We start from the raw sequence: 18,833 nt of genomic DNA, 5'->3' as shown, positions 1-18,833 counted from the left end.
AGAGAGCATAAGCAGGGGGAGCAGTAGAGGGAGAAGGAGAAGCAGGCTCCCCACTGAGCAGGGAGCCTGATGCGGGACTCGATCCCAGGACTCCAGGATCATGACCTGAGTCAAAGGCAGACTCTTAACCAGCTGAGTCACTCAGGCACCCAACAAGGGCATTCTTTTTGTAACAATAGCACAATTACAAAATGTGAAAAATAACACTGATACAATAATACTTGCTAACCTACAAGCCTTATTCAAATATCATCAATTGTCTCAGTAACGTCCTTTATAGCAAAAAGAAAAAAGTATTTTTCTGCTTCAGGATGCAATCCAGGATCACATGTTGTATTTCATCTATAAGTCTCCCTAGTTTCCTTCAATCTGGAATAATTGCTCAGTCTCTCTCTGCCTGCCATTACCTTGTCACTTGAAAAGTATAGGCCAGATGTTGTGTACAAAATCACTCCATTTAGTTTTATATGTGTTTTTTCCTCATGATTAAATTCGGGCTATGCATTTTTGTCAAGACTACTGCAAAAAATGATGCTGTGTTCTCGGTTTATTAAATCAGGAGGCATATGCTTTCTATTTGTCTCACTACTGGTGGTGTTAATTAACTTTGATTCCTAAGTTAAGGTGGCATTGGTTGGGTATCTATAGACCATATCCTATTCCTTATAAAACTTTCACCCACTAATTTTAGTATTCATTGGCACTAGAGTTCCTAATTCTTTTTTTTTTTTTTTTAAGATTTTATCTTTAAGTATCTTTAAGTAATCTCCACATCCAACAGAGGGCTCAAACGCACAACCCTGAGATCAAGAGTCACATGCTCCACAGACTGAGCCAGCCAGGCGTCCCAAGTCCCTAATTTTTTTAACTGAAAAAGGACACATGACTCAATGGTTCAAAAAAATCCAAACCATATAATACAGTAAATAGTAGAGTGAAAAGTAAGTCTTCTGATATCAGATCCTGACTCCCTCCTCCTGTTACTTGTCTTTTTCTTTCTTTTTTATTTTATTTTATTTTATTTATTTATTTGACAGAAAGAGATCACAAGTAGGCAGAGAGGCAGGTGGGGGCAGGGGAAAGCAGGCTCCCTGCTGATCAGGGAGTCTGATGCGGAGCTTGATTCCAGGACCCTGAGATCATGACCTGAGCCAAAGGCAGGGGCTTAACCCACTAAACCACCTAGGTGTTCCTACTTGTTTTTTTCTGTGTCTTTGTGGAAGAAGCGATGTTACAGGATACTGAAGCCCATTTCATTTTCTTCTTTCTGGATCTGCAAGAGGAAAATACTTCTACCCTGTCCTGCAGTGAGGCTGTGCCCAGGAGGCCAATTTTGGCTCAAAGACTGTGCAGAGAAGTGATATGTGCACTTCCGGGTCAGAACATTTAGTTCCAGTGTACAATTCCCCAGCTCTCCCTTCCCTTGCTGCAGCAAGGGATTTAGATGGTGGAGTCACTGGACAGAAACAGCCTGGATCCCTGAGGCACCACATGGAGCAGAGCAGCCTTCCAGAGCTGCCTGTCTTACACCGGACACCTGTGGCTCAAGAAATATAAGCCTTTGCTGTGGTGAGTAACTGATTTCAAGTTCACTACTGTCGTGTCATCACTACTACACGATTGAGTTTATCCTAGAAAAAATGTCCTGAAAATCCCTCATGTATTAAAAATATGAATTTATGCCTAATTTTACTGTATGTAAATATATTATGAAATAGTCTATATCTTCCTTTTCTAACCTAACAACATCTTTGAGACTGTTCTACTTCAGAATAGGCGGCTCATTCTTCTTCAGAGTTAGAAAGTGCTCTGTTACGTGAATGGACACTAGGGTATTTGGAAGGTATCTGACTTTCATTTAAATTTCTTAAATAGGTACTACACACAGAGAGTTTAAAAAGAGTTCAAAGAGTATGTGTGAAAAATTCTCCCTCCCATGGCTTCCCTGAGCAAACACATTTCCCACCGAAGGTAACCAATATTTCCTGTTCCCTATGTATACTTCCAGAGATAGGTTACACGTAGGATGTTGAAATGAAGCTCACTTAGTCTGATTTGTCTCAGATCCCCAAACAATAAAGTCACATTCCAAGTTAGATGCCAGTCCACCACCGCAGGATTTACAGGGGAAGATGATAGAAACACAGCTTTTCATTCTTAGTTCACCACCCACCTCCAGCCTGTAAAAGATGTTGGAGAGGTTGAAAAATATAGGAGAGTTAAGGTTTTTAGAGAAAGTTATCCGTGTCCTGAGTCATTGCCACACCCCTAACCTCATTGTAAGAGTATGTACCCATCACCTCACACTGATGGGAGGAGTTTTACTGGGATCACCCAATAGTACATAATGCGTGTTCCTTCCAATTTGAGAGACAGAGTGGTCAGTGTCTGAGTTACAGCTGGAGTAGGTCAAAGGTGAAGGACTGCCTCAGGCCTCCCACGGGGTAGAGATGAGGCTATGGTTTGGGTTGTAGCCACACTCCCAAATGAACGTGTCCTTTGCTATGAAACATACATGCAGGGGGTCTGGAGAAGTTCAGTCTCAGATCCTTTTCGAGAACGCTGCCAGAAGTGACTACATTTCAGTGGGAGGAAGGTGGAGGCACATCCCCAGATGCCCAGATTCTTGAGAAAGACTTATGAACAAACACCAGTAAAAGCAATGCCTTCATCTACAAGAAAGAAACTACAGAGATGTGGTCACCATTGATGGAATGATGGAGCTTTATAGAACTAAGGAATCCATTCCCTTCCCCAAAAAGAGTAGCATTAAATCTCTGCAAACCCCAGAGAATGCAGTTGCCACTCAGGACAGCACTAGTTGAGCAAACTTGAGCTTCTGGCCCAGAACTTCGTCCATATGCTCCACATTTAACAGACCTTACGGTTGTGCAAGTCATTCACTGAAACGCGTGCCTGGCTGTAGGTGCAAACGGGGCTCCAATCCAGCCTGCTTTCCAAGCTCCAAACCATATGCCCTGGCAGGGGGTTGTGTCTTCTCGGAGGAATTGCCTTTTTCTACTTCACACGGAGGCGCAGCCCTCTCCCTGTAGGATGGCAGGCATCCCCGAGGAGAACCTCTTTCTGACCTCCACCGAGGCAGCACATAGACTAGCAGACCCCCAGTGTGCAGGGCTCAGAGACATTAGCTAGCAAGAGGAAGAAAGGAATGGAAGTATTGAATGAGGGAGTGAAACCGGTCACACAGTCCTTTTCTGTGGGAGGTGACCCACCTCACAGAGGCCCAAGCTAGCTGCAAGGGAGGAAGAAGCCTCAGGGGTTTTCTTGTTATTTGGTTTTCAAGATTTCATTTACTTATTTGCCAGAGAGAGAGAGAGAGCGAGCACACGCAGGGGGAGTGACAGGCAGAAGGAGAGAAGCAGGCTCCCTGCTGAGCAAGAAGCCCGATGGGGCACGATCTCAGGACTCTGAGATCATGAACTGAGCCAAAGGCAGATACCTAACTGACTTGAGCCACCCAGGCACCCCAAGAAGCCTCAGTTTTAAATCAATTTTAGAATGATGACTCTTACAGGGGGCTGGGCATTTTTGTTGCTTAACTCACGCTGTCTGGGAGACCAGTGTGACAGGAGGACTCATGAAACCCAAGAGTGATCAGCACAGTTGAGGGACCTGACCAAGATCTCCTCTAAGGGGGCAAGGGGAAACCAGAGCCCCTGAGAATAAATTTAAAAAGTCCACCGGAAGAGTTGTATCCTGTAGTGGAGACCTCGAGCTCCCTACTAATGTGCATTCCCTCCTTCAGGCACAAAGCCAGGCAATGTTTCCTACTGTCCCTTGCAATTAGATAGAATCTTTAGACTCGATTCTCTACAATGGAATGTGAGCCAGATTAGGGTTAATCTGATGGGTGCCCCTTCCAGGACTGGCCTAGTAACAGCCACTCCCCACTTCCCCCACGCCACGAAACTCTTTTCTTTCCTCTTCTGCTAACTGGATACAATTGGTGACAAGGACACCAAGGATGATAGGCAGAAGGAACCTGGGTCCATATAAAATCCTTACTAATTGCAAAGGGAAAAAGAATAACTTTACAGTACAGAGAACTGGCAGACAACCACCTTAACCAAGTGATCAAAGTTAACGTCGTCATACCATATGCCTCCTGATACGATGCACTGAAAATAAATGGTACCACTTCTGCAGTGTTCCTTCCAGAAATGCATATCCTCAAATCTAATCAGGCAAACCTGAACTGAGGACATGGTACAAAATAACGGGCCTGTACTCTTCAGAAAGTCAAAGCCAGAGTGTCTGGCTGGCTCAGTCAGTTGAGCAACCTGACTCTTGATTTCGGCTTCGGTCATGATCTCAGAGTCATGAGATCAAGCCCCTACATCAGGCTCCATGCTTGGGGCAGAGTCAGCTTGGGATTCTCTCTCTGTCTCCCTCTGTTCCCCCACACGCATGTGCACACATGCTCTCTCTCTCTCTCAAATAAATAAATAAAAACCTTTTTTTTTAAAAAAAAGTCAAAGTCATAAAAGAAGACTGTAGATTATTTAAAGGAAAATAAAGAGATTGGACTTCCTTTAAAAAAAAAAAGTGTTTATTTATTTATTTGGCAGAGAAGAGAGAGAGAAAGCAAGTACAAGCAGGGGAGGAGCAGGCTCCCTGCTCAGCGAAGAGCCCAGTGTGGGCAAGGAGCCCAATGTGGGCCTCTATCCCAGGACCCGGGATCATGACCTGAGACTAAGGCAGCTGCCCAACCAACTGAGCCAACCAGGCACCCCAGGGCTTTCTTTTTTTCTTTTTGAATTTAAGTGGGCTCCACACCCATTGTGGAGCCCAGTGCAAGGCCTGAACTCAGGACCTTGAGATCAAGACCTGAGCCGAGATCGAGAGTCAGACATTCAAACAACTGAGCCATCCAGGCGCTCCCAAGAGATTTGACTTTTTTTTTTTTGGAGATTTGACTATTTTAAAATGCAGTGTGTAATCCTGGACCAGAAAAACAAGTTTTTGTTTTATTTTTTAAAATTTTTAAAAGATTTTTATTTATTTATTTGACAGACAGATCACAAGTAGGCAGAGAGGCAGGCAGAGAGAGAGGGGGAGGCAGGCTCCCCACTGAGCAGAGAGCCCAATTCAGAGCTTGATCCGAGGACCCTGAGATCATGACCTGAGCTGAAGGCAGAGGCTTTAACCCACTGAGCCACCCAGGTGCCCCAAGTTTTTGTTTTATTTTGATATAAAGGATACTTTGGGGACATTTAGAAAAAAAAGGAGTATGATCTGTAAGTTAGATAATAGTATCGTGTCAAAATTCATTTCCAGGGACACCTGGGTGGCTCAATCAGTTAAGCCACTGCCTTCAGCTAAGGTCATGATCCCAGGGTCCTGGGATTGAGTCCCGCATAGGTTTCCTTGCTCAGCAGGGAGCCTGCTTCTCTCTCTGCCTCTGCCTGCCACTCTGCCTGCTGTGCTCTCTCTCTCTCTCTGACAAATAAATAAAAATAAAGTCTTTTAAAAATTGATTTCCAATGAATTGTACAATGGTTATGTAGGAGAGTGTACTTGTACTTTTGAAACACACACTAAAATATTTAGTTTTAAAGGGATGTTGTATCTGTAAATTACTCTCAGATGGATCATAGAATAGAATAACATGTATACAGAGAGAGAATGATGAAACAAATGTGGTAAAATGTCAACATTTGCAGAATATGGGGCCAATGTATATGGGAATTTTTGGTACTAATTTTGCAACTTTTCTTTAGAAAACATTATTACCAAATAACCTTTTTTTTGGACAGAGAAACAGCCAGAGAGGGAACGGAAGCAGGAGGAGCAGGGAGCTGATGTGGGGCTTGATCCCAGGACCCTGAGATCATAACCTGAGCCAAACGCAGATGCCTAACCACTGGCACCCCACCAAATAATTTTTAATTATATACACTTGAACACCTAGAGTGGAAAATGATGGCCAGTGGGACAGAAAACAAAAGCATGGGAAGAAAGACATGTGGCTGAGTAGTTGTTGGCTTTGCACTTCATACAGTCATCGGGTTGCTCCAAGGTTCTCGTGTTCAGTAGCAACTTCGAAGGATCATCTGCTTTCTGGCAGCTCTTGGGGAACCTCGATTTCAAATGTCTGGTAAGTGCCATTTTCCAATTTTTTGTTGTTGTGTAACAGATAATCTCATGTTAGCTGAGGAACATGAAACTGAAGATCAGTCCTTTGGAGTTTGACTGCTCTAAGGTCTTTTTCAAGCAAGGTTTAAGTTCCTTAGTTCCAAAATACCCAGTGCCTGATCTAAGGGCATTTAGAAGCTGGTTAGGTGGCTGGCAAGGGAATGTGACCTGTGCCTGTTACTGAGTAGACTCAGTAGGTCTGGTTAGTCCTTTGCAACATGCAGCCAGCTCTGCCTATAAGAGGTTAGAATCCAGTAGACTTCTGGCCAATAGAATCCAGTAGTATCTCTCTGGTGGAGAGATTCCTGGTTATATGGGCCTGCCTGCCAGTGACAAATTCACAGGGAGACAAGCTGTGAGTTCCTGAATGTGAAGAACTTGGGGTCTTATTTTTTTTTAAGATTTTATTTATTTATTTGACAGAGAGAGAGAGAGAAAGAGAGCACAAAAGTAGGGGGAGAGGTAGAGGGGAAGGGAGAAGCAGACTCCCTGCTGAGCAAGGAGCCCAAGGCAGGGCTCATCCCAGGACCCTGGGATCATGACCTGAGCTGAAGGCAGAGGCCTGACTGAGCCACCCAGGTGCCCTAAGAACACGGAGTCTGAAGTACCGAGGACAGTACTCAAGGCCATGGGAACTCAATTGGTATCCGCTAATTTAGCTCATTAAATTATCAATATTTATTTTGTTCTCTCCACTTTTCTTTTTTTTTTTAAGATTTTATTTATTTATTTGACAGAGACAGCAAGAGAAGGAACACAAACAGGGGGAGTGGGAGAGGGAGAAGCAGGCTTCCCGCTGAGCTCAGTTGTTAAGCATCTGCCTTTGCTCAGGTCATGATCCCAGGGTCCTGGGATCAAGTCCCACCTCGGACTCCCTGCTCAGCAGGAATTCTGCTTCTCTCTTTGCCTGCTGTTCCGCCTGCTTGTGCTCACTCTCTCTGTATCTCTCTTAACCTAATAAGTAAATAAAATCTTAAAAAAAAAACCAACTCGCTTTTTTTGGTGTCTGTTTTTAATAGGGACACTTGAAGAGGTAAAAAGAAAAAACATTCTCTTTCTTTCCATGGTTTTCTGAAGTCATGATCATGAGTCAGAATGTCAGAGTGTATTGGCAGCTCCTTGCTGTGTTTAACAAGATACCATAAGAGGCAAGCTCAAGCAAGAATGTCCTGGTTTGCAAGCTGACACGAAAAGGAACTGAGGGCGCTCAGAACTAGGGCCTTGTGCCCCAACAGCAGGAAAAAAGACTGAAAAGGTTATCCACAAAGATATTTCAGTTAAACAGAGGACTCCAGCACGAGTGCAAAGAAAAGTCTCGAGGCTTTCCTTCCTCCTAAGCCTTTGTTTCATATGGCTTCACTGTAACTGCCATTAAGTTGGGAGAGAGAGGCGTGGAGTAAAGAAATAAATGAAAGTTGATACTTCTATCCTGGAAAAAAAAAAATCTTTGAGGCATGATTTCTGGTACAAGAAGCTGCTTAGAAGCAAATCGACCCGAAGATTCTGTACTGCCTCAACCCCACAAGCCTGGCCTGAGTAAATAAGGAAAGCCATAAAATAATACCTGGGGCCATACAGTCCCCAAGGAGGGCATGCCCCCACCTCACGTATAGCCAGGGAAAGCACTGGCAGAGGGCTGAACCAGGGCATAAGGAGAACAAGGACAAGAGAATTTTTCCTAAACAGCAAAATTGGATCTCTTCTAGGTGCTTCCTTCACTACCAGAAAGGGAGTCTTCACGGTGTCCATCTAGCAGGATTCCATGATTGCTTTAGACATGACTGTACATGTTTCCCAATCTCCCTCTTCCAAAGTTTGTGTTGCAGTTTTCCTGTCCCCTCTGTCACTGTGTAGTGGGGTAATGGTGACGTGGCAACAACTTGGCTTTTAATTATAGGTTGCTGGATCGTGAGGAAATTCGTTCAGGCCAATTGAAGAAGACTGCGATCCAAATTTTCATATGGATGCCATAACTGGATAGGACTTCTTGTGGTCTCCCTTTGGGGAAGAGTGATTGTATTTGGTGACCAGAAAGACCAACTATAACAGAGATCTCTTGCTGTCTGCCAAAAGCCATTATTCTCTGCAGGCACACACCCCTTCCAATTCGGGAGTGGCCATACGACAAAGTTTTCTCCAATGTAATGTGACTGGAAGCAATGTGTACCACTTGGTGACTATGGGGTGGGACAGCACAAGAATGAAGAGCCTAGGCTCCTGAACACCAGCAATGAAAGACGACCATGTCCCTGACCTGAATATCTGCCCAGGACTGTCAGGTAAGCAAGAAATAAACTATCTGTGGGCGCGTGGGTGGCTCAGTTGGTTAAGCATTTGTCTTTGGCTCGGGTCATGATCTCAGGGTCCTGGGATCGAGCCCCACATCGGGCTCTCTGCTCCGTAGGAAGTCTGCTTCTCTCTCTCTCTCTCTCTCCCTCTGCCCCTCTCCACTGCTTGTTCTCTCTCTCTCTCAAATAAGTAAAATCTTTTAAACAAAAACAAAACAAAACAAAAAAGAAACAATTTTGATGAGTCACATTTTGGATCTGCTTGTTGCAGTAGACCCCATAAGTCATACAGTATACCCCATGAGATATACCCCATGAGTCATGCTTGTTCCACATGATTACATACTCATACAAATGATGTACATACTACATCCTTTAAATCACAATTATTAATGGTAACATACTAATCACCCTTTAACAAACCTTGCTTTTTTTCATTTAATGTCTTGGGAAGTGTTCCATATCAGTCCATTAAAAACTTCCTCATTTTTTCTTTACTTTCTTTTTCACTTCTTGATAGTGTATTTAACTATTTATTTAACCAGTTCCCAACTGATGGGCATTTAGGCTGTTTCTGGTCTTTTGTTAGACACTCTCATGCTCACGTTCAGCTGGTCCTCTGCAAATGCAAGATACAGGTCAGCCTCATGTACAGAATGCTCTAGTTTTACTCTCTGATGTGGGACTTAGCTTCTTTTAGCCAAATTGCAAAGCTAATATGTGACATTACTGATTCTCTATGGCACACTAGGATAAATTATGTATTACAAAATAAACTCAGGGATGCCTGGGTGGCTCAATGGGTTAAGCCACTGCTTTTGGCTCAGGTCATGATCCCAGGATCCTGGGATCGAGTCCCGCATCGGGCTCCTTGCTCAGCAGGGAGCCTGCTTCTCCCTCTGCCTCTGCCTGTCACTCTGCCTGCTTGTGCACTCGCTCGCCCTCTGACAAATAAATAAATAAAATCTTTTAAAAAAATAAATGGTTACAAGTGAAATACTGACACTACTGGAAGGAACGTGGCATGGTGGTCACCAGCATGAATTACAGTCAGACAGCCCTGGTTTCAAATCCCAGCCCTGCTCTCTATAACATAACTTTGGGCATGTTACTTAACTCCGGTGAGCATGTTATCTCATCTGTGAAATGGGCATTATTGTGAGGATTAAATGAGAAGGTAAGTGAAGCACTTAGCACATAATAACTATCAGTTAAGAAGTACTATAGATTTTTCCTTAATATAGCATTTTTTTTCTTTTTTTAAAAGATTTTATTTATTTATTTGACAGACAGAGATCACAAGTAGGTAGAGATGCAGGCAGAGAGAGAGAGGAGGATGCAGGCTCCCTGCTGAGCAGAGAGCCCGATGCAGGACTCGATCCCAGGACCCTGAGATCACGACCCGAGCTGAAGGCAGAGGCTTAACCCACTGAGCCACGCAGGCACCCCTAGCATTTTTTTCCTAATGACCAAAGACAACCAAAGTTAGACTGGACTCTGAGGTTAGGGCATCCATCGTAATTATCTTTATTTTTAAGATGGGAATTGTTTTTCAAAAGATTAAATCATTCAAATTTTTTCTTTTTTGAAATAATTTTTATTTTACAAATTTTTCTGTAATTTGGTAGTTACTTTTAGAATTCTACCACTGGCATCTTCCCAAGTCAGTAAAAATTATGGACTTCATTGTTTTTAATGGCTATACCCATTTTGGAGATAACTTTTCTTTTTCATAAGGACAAAGGCCTCAAATTTTGTGACTGTTCATGAGTTTCCAATCAAACAATTAGGATTCAACTGTATTGGGTCAGGGCTGATCCCATATTACAGGTCCAGGAAATTCAGTCATTGTCAATGTTGTCATTGATGTTAAAACAAATGACACAGAGACTGCTTTGGGGAGTGAGAAAGAATTGTAGAAAATGCATGCAAATGTAAATGCCATTCTCCTAGCACTTGAATTCCAGAAGTGAAACTGGATGGCTGAACTGTCCATATTAGGAAATGACTGGTTGCTTGATGAGCACATAGTTAAGCTCAGTAGTTTGCTTTTCAGGGGGGTGTGGGTGGCATGGAAGGGAATTGGTCAGGAGGATATTATTATTAGATCAGTTAGTTTTAGAACCACTCTATTCTCTTCCAGCATAATCTCAGTGCAGTTATAAGCATTATAAAATCAAACTTTCACTTCAGTTGGAGAGCCTGAAAACCCAGCTCAGTTGGGTTTTCTTTGTTTTTTAATGCAGAGGGCTTGAACTCACGACCCTGAAACCAAGCCCTAAGCTGAGAACAAGTTTGATGCTTAACCAACTGAGCCACCCAGGAGCGCCCCCAGCTCAGTTTTTTGTTGTTGTTGTTGTTGTTTTAAGATTTTATTTATTTATTTGACAGAGAGAGATCACAAGTAGACGGAGAGAGAGGCAGGCAGAGAGAGAGAGAGAGGGAAGCAGGCTCCCTGCTGAGCAGAGAGCCCGATGCAGGACTCGATCCCAGGACCCTGAGATCATGACCCAAGCCGAAGGCAGTGGCTTAACCCACTGAGCCACCCAGGTGCCCCCCAACTGCAGCAGGTGAAAATCCTATGTTAAGATTGGTTTGAATCAAAGCTTTCAACATATGCTCTTGCTATAAAGTAGTAAATGAAGGCACGGGATACAGATAAGCCCTTTCCACCTCTCTGGCACTGCATGTGGTTCACCTTAATAAAACACCAGGGGCTCCCTTTATACAATACTCAGTTTTCTTTAGCTAAGAATGAGGGCTAAGATAGCAGTAAGCGGGCACTGGGAACACGGCTGTGTCATGTGATTCATGGGGACAATAAAGATATGATGAGCCAGGCACCCAAACTCCTCAAGCCACACAAAGCCAAGTGCTTCCCACCCTATATTTGAGAAACTCCTTTCCTCCACCCCGTTTTTGGAAGCTTCTTTTTCACTGAAGTTTCTTTAGGATACTTCGCATCCTCTGAGCCCATGTTTCCAAAATACTTACTGTCCTAAATTCTCTATACTTTAGTCCTGAAATTGACAGTTGTGTTGTTGTTGTTTTTTAGTTCAGAGAGAACAAGAATCCTGGCCAACTTTATCAATAGAAAATGCATATTACTGTTCTTGATAAATCAACATTCAGTGTTGGTGCTTGGAAATAAATATTTTTTTTTGGTGGAGATAAAGCCCCCGGGCATGTGCAGGGGTCTGTGGACACATTATGGCAACTGGTTGGCTCCATGATTCTTCCAGCCAACCAAGCTCACTGCCAGCCCAGCTTCAACTCAGACTTCCTCTCCTCTTAGCCTCACCAGCACTTGACAGTGTCGAGCTTATCACAGCTCCACTGGGTGGGGAGCCAGATGGCTTCCAAAAAGCCCCGACCAGAGGCATAGACCTATGACCCAATGTTGCATTCTGGGACAGATGGCTCGAAACACTTCTGCTGCCTTTTGCTCTGACAGTCTGCGGGACCATTGAGTGCGAGAGCCATCAGAGAAATCTGGCTGGAGTTTGCAAAGACAGCTTTCAATAAACCATCAAGGAGAGTGAGACAATCTAAGGGTGAGTCAAAAGCAAGTCACTTTGGGATCAGTGAGTCACTTGTTAATTGCTTTAGAGGTTTGACTTGTTCTGTTCCTCAGTGACAGAACCATACAGTCAAGGCAGTCCATCAGGACGTTGGCCAATCCCAGAGCCACAGGCTGGAAAGGACCTTTGCAGTGAGAGTAGGTCGAAAGGGAATGTGGCAGGAGAGCAGCTACCTGCAAAAGAAGGCTGGCTACAGAAGAAGGGAGTCCCTGTAACTTTGAAGGCATTCTTCAAGCTCAACTTTGGGTCTCAGCCGTTGGGTGCTGACAGTTTTCCCAGGTTGACGGGCTTGTGGAAGCTCACATGTCAGGTAACTCAAGTCATCAGACACCAAGTAACAACTGCCTAATTCAAAATATGAACAGGGCAGTAGAAGAAAGGACTGAAGCATCAGCCTGACGGGCTTACCCTCCCTGCTCCATGGGAAGACACGCAGCACAGTGAAAAACCAGTCAGGCCGCAGGCAACATTACGGGTGCCTCCAGCTCCATGAAGAGGTCCCTTCAGGAATCTGTGGACTTGATCCACCACCTTTTATACCCCACCGGATGGTCACATTCCTTCTCTACATTTACTCGGCGAGGCTTTACACATGCTCAGAGAGGCTCCTGAGGCTATACCTTGACCTCAGGATAAGAGGAAACCCTAATCATCTGGTCACATTTTAATTTTCCATGGCATTAAAGGTTTAGTAACTGCAGGACAGTCCTTTCCTGACTTACGAGGCTAGTCAATCCTGCAAAACCTCTCATGGAACCAATGCAAGCTGAAAATGTCATCACCGGTAATTTCAATGGGAAAACATTTTTTGTTTCTTGAGTCCCCAAACTGATACTCATTCATGCTCAAACGTCAAATCTCATTGAGACAGACCCAATTACATGAATAATTAATACTGGCTATCATGAACGCAAATGGAAGCCATCTTTCTCTTAACTAGTTATGACTAAATTACATGATTATTCTATAATATGACCATTTCCCTGTTGTTTCTTAGTTTTTATGTCCTATACATGTAAGTTTAAATTTAAGACAAAACATACATACAAATGACACTCCATACTTACACAATTCAACCTTTAGTTTAAAAAAAAGAAAAAAAAATGAGCAATAGGGGCGCCCGGGTGGCTCAGTCATTAAGCATCTGCCTTAAGCTCAGGTCATGATCCCAGGGCTCTGGGATAGAGCCCCACATCGGGCTCCCTGCTCAGGAGGAAGCCTGGTTCTCCCTCTCCCACTCCCCCTGTTTATGTTACCTCTCTCGCTGTCTCTTTCTCTGTCAAATAAATAAATAAAATATTTAATAAATAAATAAATAGCAATAAAATCAGTGAAAACTACACAAATGATATTAGTTTTGTTGTTTTTTTTTTTTATCGTGCTGTATGACCTTTAATTAGGTATAAAGACTTCCAATCACGTCACCTAGGGACCATTCTACCCGCTGCTCTGTTTGGCCGCCAGTCTCTTGTCTCTCTCTTCAGCAATGGTGAGGCGGATACCCTTTCCACGGGGAAGAGAAATCCATGGTTTGTTGCCTTTGCCAATAACAAAAATGTTGGAGAGTCGGGTGGCAAAGCTGTTGCCATTGGCATCTTTCACGTGAACCACATCAAACGAACCAGGGTGTCTCTCTCTGTTGGTGATCACACCAATTCTTCCCAGGTTAGCACCCCCAGTCACCATACACAGATTACCAGTGTCAAACTTGATGAAATCAGTAATCTTTCCAGTTTCCAAATCAATCTGAATGGTGTCATTGACCTTGATGAGGGGATCAGGATAGCGGATGGTGCGAGCATCGTGAGTCACCAGATGGGGGATGCCTTTTGTCCCCACAAAGATCTTTCTCACTTTGCACAACTTGTACTTGGCCTCATCGAGTGTAATCCGATGAACAGCAAAGCGACCCTTGGTATCATAGATCAGACGGAAATTCTCTCCGGTCTTGTCAATGCTGATGACATCCATAAAACCAGCAGGGTATGTTATATCAGTTCGGACCTTGCCATCAATCTTAATAAAACGCTGCATACAGATCTTCTTTACTTCATCTCCTGTTAGGGCATACTTAAGTCTGTTCCTTAAGAAAATGATGAGAGGGAGACACTCTCTCAGCTTATGGGGACCAGTAGATGGGCGAGGAGCGAACACACCCGTCAGTTTATCCAGCATCCAATGCTTTGGAGCTGCTACACGCTTCAGATGTTTCTTGGGACCACGAGCCATGGCTGCGCTAGGAACGAAAAGAGGCAAATGATATTAGTTTTACTGAACAAGTTGAAATACAACGGACATGACATGTAAGATTACCCCTGCTGTAAATAAGCAAAACAGTGAGAAATCAGATGGGACAACATAAGATAACCTAGACTAGCCACGTGAAGGGGATGTATGGTGGCTCTCTTCTTTAGGTGCTAAGCAGCTCCAAGAAGTATATCCGACTAAATCCAGTCTATTAGATACAAAGAAATACCCTGGGTGTCATTTATCTTTTGCTGAAAAATTAACCCACCTCAAAATTTATTGCTTTAACTTTAGAACAATAAATATTATTTTTCACTGGTCTGTGGGTTTACTGGGGGTTTCTTTGGGTCTGGGCCAGCATAGCTGGACTTAGTCTACAGTGGCCTGGCTCACATGTCCAGGGCTTGGCAGGCTAATTGGTCTAAGGAGCCACACTCATATGTCTGGCAATGGGTTAGATGTCAGATGAGGTGTTGACATCCTTTCTCTCCTCACCCATCAGGTCAGCTGTGAGTTTTTCACAACGTGGCAGAAGAGTTCCCAGCAGCAAGAGAGAGCAAGCCACCATTTGTAAGCACTTTTTAAAGAATCTCTTTGTATCAGATTTGCTAATGTTCCATAGAACAAAGCAAGTCACATGGCTAAGCCTAGATTCAAAGGGAGGAGAGACTACATCTCTTGAGGGGAGAAGCTGGAAAATACCAAGGCTATTCTGTTCAATTCTATCATGGAAGCCAAAATAGAGAGATTGAATGATATTCCTTATAAACTGAATGGGTGATTTATCTCAGGGTTTAAACATATTTCCACTGGGGCGGGAGGAGACTTTTCTGTTTTAACGACTGAGGTCATCTAGTAAGGCTGCCATCTTGGGTCCACTACTGTACCCGAGGGAAAGAGTTAAAACCAAAGAGGAAGGCTACGGCTCTGCAGGCCACATGAAGAAATTTCAGTCTTGATCCCAAGAGCAACGGGACACCATAGAACATGTTAAGGAGAGATAAGATCACTTGGGCTATGGTGAGGATAGTAATTCTAGAAACTTTTCTGGAAAGGGGAATAGTGAGATAAGCCTTTCGTCATAGAATATGGGGTCAAGGGAAAGATTTTTTGTTTGTTTGTTTTAAAGCAAATATGGTTGAAACTAAAGCTTGATAGACTACTGATAGAATGATACAATACTGCAAGAGGTTAGAGGGAGAGCCCTGGGAACTGGGAAGGGAAACTCCAGCATGCATGAAATGTTTGGCTTACAAAAAATTATCATACAATAAAATTGACTGTATTTTGCTGTATCGTTCTCTGGGTTTCAGAAGAGTCCCATCTCCCCAAACCCTCCATTTTGCTATTTCTTTATACTCACTCCTTTACCCCTAACTACTGGCAACCACTGACTCATTCTCCATCACTACAGTGCTCATCTTCTCAAGAATGTCACTTTGAGATTAGCTTTTTTCATTCAGCAGAATGATTTTATTATTATGTTGGTATAATGCCAAGTTGTTGGGTATATCAATATTTCATTCTTTTATATTGCTGAGTAGTACCCCACTGGGGTCGGCTTCTGACAACATTCCCCAGCTGAGTATATGGTTTCACTATTCTACCAGTTATTCAGGCCAAAACCTTGGCTTCATCTTTGACTCGACTCTCTTCTTCAACCTACACATCCATCATTAAATCCTCAAGGCTGTACTTTCATAATTGACCTAGAATCTGACTTCTTAATACTTGCGCCGCTGTCATCAAGTTCAGGCCACCATCTTCCTTTGCCAGGGCAAGTGCTTCTACTCTTTCCCCTTGCCCTGCAGTCTGTTCTGCACACAACAGCTAGATTGAGCCTTTTAGAGATTTAGATCTAATCAGGCCACTCTTCTGCTCAAAACTCTCCAGTGGTTTCAGTGTTGACAATCCAGAGTTGTCACCATGGCCTAAAAGACCCACAGGATTGAGCCCCTAACTACCTCTCTGATGTCTTTTCTGTCACCATCCCCCTCACTCACTCTGTTTCAGCTCTAGGGGTCTCTTTGCTATCCCGTTAGTAAGCCAAGCATGCTCGTGCCTCAGAGAATTTGAACCTGCTGTGTCCTCTGTCTGGAACACTCCCTTCGTAGATATCCACATGGCTCAGCCCATCAAATCAATTCCAGTTTCTACTTATCAGTCCCTCTCTAATATCTAAAATAGCAGCTGACACCATTGTCTAACCCCTACTCTGCTTTGTTTTTTGTCATAGCACACATATATTTTTCTGTCTCTCAACACTAGAAAAATCTTTTAGGATGAGGACTTTGTTCACTGCTTAACAAGCACCTAAACAGGTGCCCTGCTTGGCATATAGAGAGAATTCAATGAATATTTTTTATTTAGTAAGTTATAGAAGGAAAAGACAGAATGGGAACACATGTTAATTTCTAGATCTTAGGACATTCTACATTTATTTCATTTTAATTTCAGTATAGTTATCATACAGCATTATATTAGTCTTGGGTATACAATACAGTGATTTCATAATTCTATACATCACCCAGTGCTCAAATGCACTCCTTAATCCCCATCATCTGTATCTTCCATCTCCCCACCCACCTCCCCTATGGTAACCATTAGTTTGTTCTCTATGGTTTTTGCTTTGGTTTGGTTTTTGGTTGTTTTTTTGGTTTGTTTGTTTAGATTTTATTTGACAGAGAGAGACAGTGAGAGAGGGAATACAAGCAGTGAGAAGCAGGAATCTAGGATCATGACCTGAGCAGAAGGCGGATGGTTAATGACTGAGCCACCCAGACACCTATTGTTTATTAAGTTCCACATGTGAGTGAAATCATATGGTATTTGTCTTCCTTTGCCTGACTTATTTCACATAGCATTATACTCTAATTCTATCCAAAGTGTTGCAAATGGCAAGATTTCATTCTTTTTTATGGTTAAATAATATCCATTGTGTATATATCACATCTTCTTTATACATTCTCCATTGATGGACACTCAGGCTATTTTTATAATAATCTGGCTATTGTAAATAATGCTGCAACAAATATAGGGGTGCATGTATTCTTTTTATTTAGTGTTTCTGTATTTGGGCAGTATAGGGCATTCTCATTTTTCTGTTACTTATTCAGTAAGATAATCAGGGGAAGGTGTATGGGAACTGTAGGGCTACAGATTTGCAGAGACAGTGAAAAGCAAGTTAACTAGAAAAATACTGCAATGAAATTTCCAGGCATTGTTCAGAGCCCATTTAAGGTTGAAATTAATAATTTAGTGATGCCAGTCTGTTCAGCAAGACAATTTTCTACAAGATACAGGCATGGAGAAGCATGTTGGTCCATCTAGGAGGGGAAACTTAGGTGGGGAAAAGAGTGGTGGGCAGGCTTAGGAGTAAGAGTAGGATTGTAATGGAATACCATCGTATTTAAAATGCATTAAGAGGGGAAGTGAAGGACGCCTGGATGGCTCTGTTGGTTAAGCAACTGCCTTCAGCTCAGGTCATGATCCTGGAGTCTCCCGATCAAGTCCCACTTCAGGCTCCCTGACTTTCTCCTCGGTCATGCTGTCTCACTCTCTCAAGTAAATTAAAAAAAAAAAAATTTTTTTAAAAGGAGGGGGTAGTGAAGAATGTGGACTAATGGGGGCTTTCAACGGATTAGAAGTACTTCTAAGCCTTTGAAAGTCCCCATTAATTAAAGTTTTAAAAAAGTTAAGTTCTTGAACAGTCAAGCTGAAAGGACATCAGGCTGTAACTGGGCAGAAGGATGTTCCAATTAGTAATCTGTGACGCGATAACGTTTCTGGTGACAAGGTCCAGGTTTTTATTTAAATTTGGGAGGCTGATGTAAGGGTCGCTAGAGATGAGGCCCAGACGGTAACCCGGCAGTTTGACTAAAATGATCAAGGTGGAAGCTAGAGGGGATAAAAGTAAGACAAGGAGCTGGACGAAGCAAGACGATCTGGAAGAGGCGGTTAAACAGGTGGCAAAATCTTAAAAGCGTTGGAGAAGCAAGGGTTTTTACAAGAGGTGGCCGCATTCGGTACATAGCTCCCCGACCTCCTGAACCTGAGGAGTGAGAATACTAATTCTCCAAGGGATGAAGTACCCTCGAGGGACAGCCAGGTCTCCGTCGGAGAAGTTCAGAGAAAACTGATCTGGAAGCGGGAATCTCGGAGAAAGAGCGATATGAGAGCAGTGAACTGGGAAGGGGACCGAAGCAGAAGAAAACACGGACACGCCTCGTCCCTAATTTACCTTCCTCCCAACCGGACGCTGCGCCACACCAAACCCGGCAACTAGAAAACAGGCTAAGAGTGGACGCCGACCGGCTCTTTCCAACTCCGCGCGGAAGTCCTCGCACCGGAACGCCGCGATGTCCGCGCTTTCCCATTGGCGGAAACTTCCGCCAGCGTCAGTCCGCTTCCGCCAACGACTCGATCGGGCGGGGCCGTCCCTCGAAGTCACTTCCGTTTGACCCCGCCCCTCGGTCCCTTTTTGGCCGCTTCCGGCCTTAGTCCCCGCCCCCTGTCCAATGTGGCCCCGCCCCCACCCCGCCCCGGGCTCACGGCTTCGGCC

The 18,833-nt window shown here is 43.6% G+C and overlaps 2 protein-coding genes across 3 annotated transcripts in view; one reads left to right on the top strand and one right to left on the bottom strand.

Annotated features, from left to right (window-relative positions):
- Positions 1-1,316: 1,316 nt before the first annotated feature.
- The window catches only part of ARID3B (AT-rich interaction domain 3B), a 72,630-nt gene continuing 55,113 nt past the window's right edge, over positions 1,317-18,833 (top strand). The window contains exons 1-3 of the mRNA XM_059371837.1: positions 1,317-1,569; positions 5,778-6,118; positions 8,054-8,435. Coding sequence (XP_059227820.1) covers positions 8,387-8,435 — 49 coding nt within the window. The 5' untranslated portion in view covers positions 1,317-1,569; positions 5,778-6,118; positions 8,054-8,386. The remainder of the gene's footprint in view (positions 1,570-5,777; positions 6,119-8,053; positions 8,436-18,833) is intronic.
- Positions 13,438-18,663, bottom strand: LOC131999174 (small ribosomal subunit protein eS4-like). Of its 2 annotated transcripts, none has more exons than XM_059371839.1 (2): positions 18,513-18,663; positions 13,438-14,256 (listed from the first exon to the last, which is right to left on the bottom strand). In XM_059371839.1, the coding sequence occupies exons 1-2, from the start codon at positions 18,646-18,648 to the stop codon at positions 13,463-13,465; spliced, it is 930 nt and encodes a 309-aa protein (XP_059227822.1). In that variant the 5' UTR covers positions 18,649-18,663; the 3' UTR covers positions 13,438-13,462. The 2 variants fall into 2 exon arrangements, with proteins under 2 accessions (XP_059227822.1, XP_059227823.1); XM_059371840.1 differs by having other exon boundaries at positions 13,440-14,261; positions 18,513-18,604.

The sequence above is a fragment of the Mustela nigripes genome, chromosome 13, assembly GCF_022355385.1.
Source record: "Mustela nigripes isolate SB6536 chromosome 13, MUSNIG.SB6536, whole genome shotgun sequence".
Lineage (NCBI taxonomy): Eukaryota > Metazoa > Chordata > Mammalia > Carnivora > Mustelidae > Mustela > Mustela nigripes.
Note: the sequence above shows the minus strand (reverse complement) of the source record. Positions and strands in the feature narration are given on the sequence as shown.